General features: G+C 40.4%; 1 protein-coding gene across 1 annotated transcript; it reads left to right on the top strand.

Annotated features, from left to right (window-relative positions):
• Positions 1 to 1,513: 1,513 nt before the first annotated feature.
• LOC139889057 (uncharacterized) lies at positions 1,514 to 2,077 on the top strand. The gene has a single exon (XM_071872031.1). The coding sequence runs from the start codon at positions 1,514 to 1,516 to the stop codon at positions 2,075 to 2,077; it is 564 nt and encodes a 187-aa protein (XP_071728132.1).
• The last annotated feature ends 2,046 nt before the right edge of the window (positions 2,078 to 4,123 follow it).

The following is a 4,123-nucleotide window of genomic DNA, read 5'->3' as shown; positions in this document are numbered from 1 at the left end:
CAACAACTTTCACCCTTCCTATGCACGTCTAAACCTCGACCTTAAGTCTCACACGACTCGACGCCAAACACGACACATTCATATACGCGTACACGTACGCATTTGAATATACCTATATATATATACACACATATACATAAATGCACTTACACCTAACTAACACTTTAGTTCATTTAATCACATGACGAGTAAGTTATAAGCGTACTATTGATTAAGTACGTACCTTTAGACGCGCACGGGAAAATGGGGTGTTACAGATTGGTGGATGGTGGGGTAGGGTTCGGGACATGTCTAACTGTTCTCTTGATGGTGATTAAAATCTTACTTTCGGAAAAGTCCTTGTCAAAGTGCCTGGGTATGCTGTCATTAACGACGTCGTCATGGTCAAATGTGATTCCAGAATTTTCTACGTTCGTGTCATCGAAGACATCAATAGTACTATCCAAATGGAGATCGTGGAGGATCATCATAATACCGATCAGAATTCCTCGATTAATTCTGATAATTTTGAAGATATGGATGAAGATTTGGATCACTCTTCGGATGATGGTGATGACCCTCCATCTTAGCCGGCGACTCCTGCTGCCAGAAAAACTAATTCAAAAGAGGTGGAAAAAGAAGAGTCATTCTCGACTAAAGTAGCTGATTGTGTGGATTCCAAAAAATCTGGCGAAATTAATAATGATGGAGCCGTTATTTTGGGGGTTCCCAATGTACCAAACTCTAATACTAATTGCATGACGATTCATTCTCCAAACCTCAATAATCGAAACTGTACAGATGGTGATGTGGGCCATGGTGTTGCTTCAACTAATAAAACCTTTTATGAAGCCCAACATCCTGCAGAAGCCCAATGTAATGAGGACTTAATTATGGGCCTCCTATTATACTGGACCTTGGAGATGGATCCTGTGATGTGGACTTTGATTGTGAATGCTTAGGTGAGCCAACAGATAAGCTTATTAACCAACAAGCTGATATTGTAAATGATGTTGGGCCTATTTCATCCAATCAGCTCAATGTAAAGGAGCCTGCTAATTTGTCACGCAACCTGGTGGATTGTGGGGTTGAAAATAAATTTGATCTCTCAGACATCAACATAAGCGACTGTGTAGAGAAACTCAAATCTTCTTTTCCCAAATTACTGACACACGTTCCTAGGGTTATCAATGGCGAGGAAAAATCAGAAAATCAGGGTTCTGAAGTTAGTTCGTGGGATAAAATTCGCAAATGGAATAAATCATCCCGATTCCTAAATGTCAAGAAGACTGCTCGTAGAAAGGGTTCTCGGCTCTCTGGTAGCTCGATCGGGGTTTAACGTTACTTTACGGTTGATTTCAGTGAAATCCTAAGTGCTAAAATTAGGAGAAAGAAGGCAATGAACTCAACCTCTGGTAACTGTTCTGACTCGAGTATTGATTTATGTGATTATGTGAAGCTGCTTGGTTTTGGTGACGAACATGCCTTGTAAAAAGGGGTCTGTTTCAATCGAGTTTTTTTAGCAGGTCGATCAATGAATATTCTATCTGTAAACATTCGTGGGTTTAAACAAGATGGGAAGGAGGATTGGTTCAAACGTATGGTCTCGAGTTCTAGTCCGGTTGTCGCCGCAATTCAGGAAACCAAATGTAAGTATGCTAATAATCAGTGGATTGAATTTCTTTGGGGATCACAGGATGTAGGATACGCTTTTAAACAATCAAACGGTAAGTCAGGAGGGCTGCTCCTGGTTTGGGATTCAAATGTCTTTGTAGTCGATCAGGCAGTGGAAGGAGAATTCTTCTTAGCCATTAAAGGTAAACTCTATGAATACGATACTGAGATTGTTGTTGTTAATGTTTACAGGCCTCATAATGATGCTAAGAAAAAAAGATTCTGGTCTAGCCTATATGACCTACTGAGGTTCGATAATGTAGCACGGGTGTTGTGCGGAGATTTTAATGAGGTACGTTTTGATTCGAAAAGGAAAAACATTGTTTTTATTGATAGTAGGGCTTCTCGATTCAACAAATTCATTCTATACAACGGGTTACTGGAAATTCAGCTTTTGGGTAAAAAGGTTTACACGCATTTGTGACGATGGATTGAAGTTTAGTAAACTAGATCGCTTTCTTGTTTCGGACAATTTTTCTCGGATGTGAAACGATCTCTCTGTAATTCCACTCGATAGAAAACTCTCTGATCATTCTCCATTACTTCTTAGAAATGGCAGTGCTGATTTTGGGCCGAAACCATTTCGTATTTTCGACACTTGACTAGAAGAAAAGGGGGTGGACTTAATTGTTACGGAGGCCTGGAACAAACATGTTTCCTCTAGCAGGCCTGATACTATCTTTCGGTTAAAGCTGAAAAATGTCAAGGAAAGCCTCAAAAAATTGGAGCAAGAACACTTTTGGTAAGTTAGAAGATGAGATAAAACAACTTGCGGATATGTGTAATATGTGGGAATTGGAAGCTGAGCAAAGAACCCTTGAAGACTCGGAAAGGCTGGAATGGTTATCTCTGAAGGGTAAATTTGTAGAGTATGATAGAAATAGACGTAATATGCTGCGGCAAAAAGCTAGGGTCAAATGGTCGGTTGAAGGGGACGAAAATACCAAATTTTTCCATTCGATAATTAAGTGGAAGAATAATAAAAATAACATCTGAGGGCTGCACATTGATGGTAAATGGCAGGAGGGACCGGTAGAAATAAAAGAGGAAGTTTTCAAGTATTTCAATTTCGTTTATGAAGATAGAGACTCCACTGGCTTCTGTTTTGATGGTTTTGAAACCTCATGGTTATCTCAAGATGAAGCAGCAGCCCTCGAAAGACCCTTCGGTGAAGACGAAGTGTGGAATGCGATTAAAGATCGTGAGATATCAAAAGCACCCGGGTCGGATGGTTTTAACTTTAAGTTCTACCGAAAGTTTTGGTGGTTGCTAAAGGATGATTTAATGGCGGCTATTCTTTGGTTCTGGGATCGTGGAGAGATTTCGAGAGGGTGCAACGCCTCATTCATTACACTTGTCCCGAAGGTAAAAGATCCGATCTCCCTTCGCAATTACCGTCCGATTAGTCTCATTGGAAGTTACTACAAGATAATTTCTAAAGTCCTGTCTAATCAACTCCGAGGTACTATTTCTAAACTTATAGGAGGGGAACAAAGTGCATTTGTCAAAGGTAAATCGATTTTGTATAGTATTCTTATGGCCAATGAACTAGTGAAGGATGTCAAAAAAAAGAAGTCTACATGTTTTATTTACAAGGCTGATTTTGAGAAAGCTTTTGATAGCGTTAGATGGAAATTTTTACTCGATATCATGGCCTCTATGGGATTCGGACTCAGATGGAGGAAATGGATGGATTCCTGTTTTCATTCTGCTTCCATCTCGGTACTTGTTAACGGGTCCCCCACCAAGGAATTCATGCTTCAAAAAGGTGTTAGGCAGGGAGACCCATTATCCCCGTACCTCTTCATTATCGCCAGTGAGGGAATAAATATCATCGCTAACATTGCTATTCGGGATGGTTTATTGAGAGGGGTAAATGTGGGTTTAGACAGAGTTAATATCTCGCATCTTCAATTCGCGGACGACACAAATTTTTTTGGGGATTGGAGTACTCGGAACGCTTCTAATGTTTACAAAACTCTGTTATGTTTTGAAAAAGCCTCAGGTCTGAAGTTGAACTCGGGCAAAAGCCATTTGTACGGGGTAGGAGTTCCACATTCTGATGTTGAACTTTTAGCTCTCAAATTCGGGTGTTGTGTTGGTAAATTTCCGTTTAAATATTTGGGTATGCCGAATGTTCAGAAGTTACATAAAAAAGAAGCTTGGGATTCGATTATTGATAAATTTCATAAACGTTTGGCGGATTGGAAAGCTCGTTCAATGTCATTTGGGGGTCGGTTAACTCTCATCAAATCGTTCCTTAGTAGTTTGCCTCTCTACTTCTTCTCGTTGTTCCGTGCTCCCTCTAGCGTCATCAACCGTCTCGAAGGTTTGCGCCGTAAGTTTTTCTGGGGCGGGTTGGGTGATATTTCCAAACTCCCGTGGGTCAAATGGGACGATATTTTATTACCTTATGGGAAGGGCGGACTAAATGTGGGTTCTTTACAAGCAAAAAAATGGGCGTTATTGG

This window comes from Rutidosis leptorrhynchoides, chromosome 2 (assembly GCF_046630445.1).
Source record: "Rutidosis leptorrhynchoides isolate AG116_Rl617_1_P2 chromosome 2, CSIRO_AGI_Rlap_v1, whole genome shotgun sequence".
Classification (NCBI taxonomy): domain Eukaryota; kingdom Viridiplantae; phylum Streptophyta; class Magnoliopsida; order Asterales; family Asteraceae; genus Rutidosis; species Rutidosis leptorrhynchoides.
This window is presented reverse-complemented; position numbering and strand designations above follow the sequence as displayed.

Excerpts from the sequence above, each read along its gene's own strand:
- LOC139889057 (XM_071872031.1), top strand. The coding sequence starts at position 1,514 with ATGAATATTCTATCTGTAAACATTCGTGGGTTTAAACAAGATGGGAAG.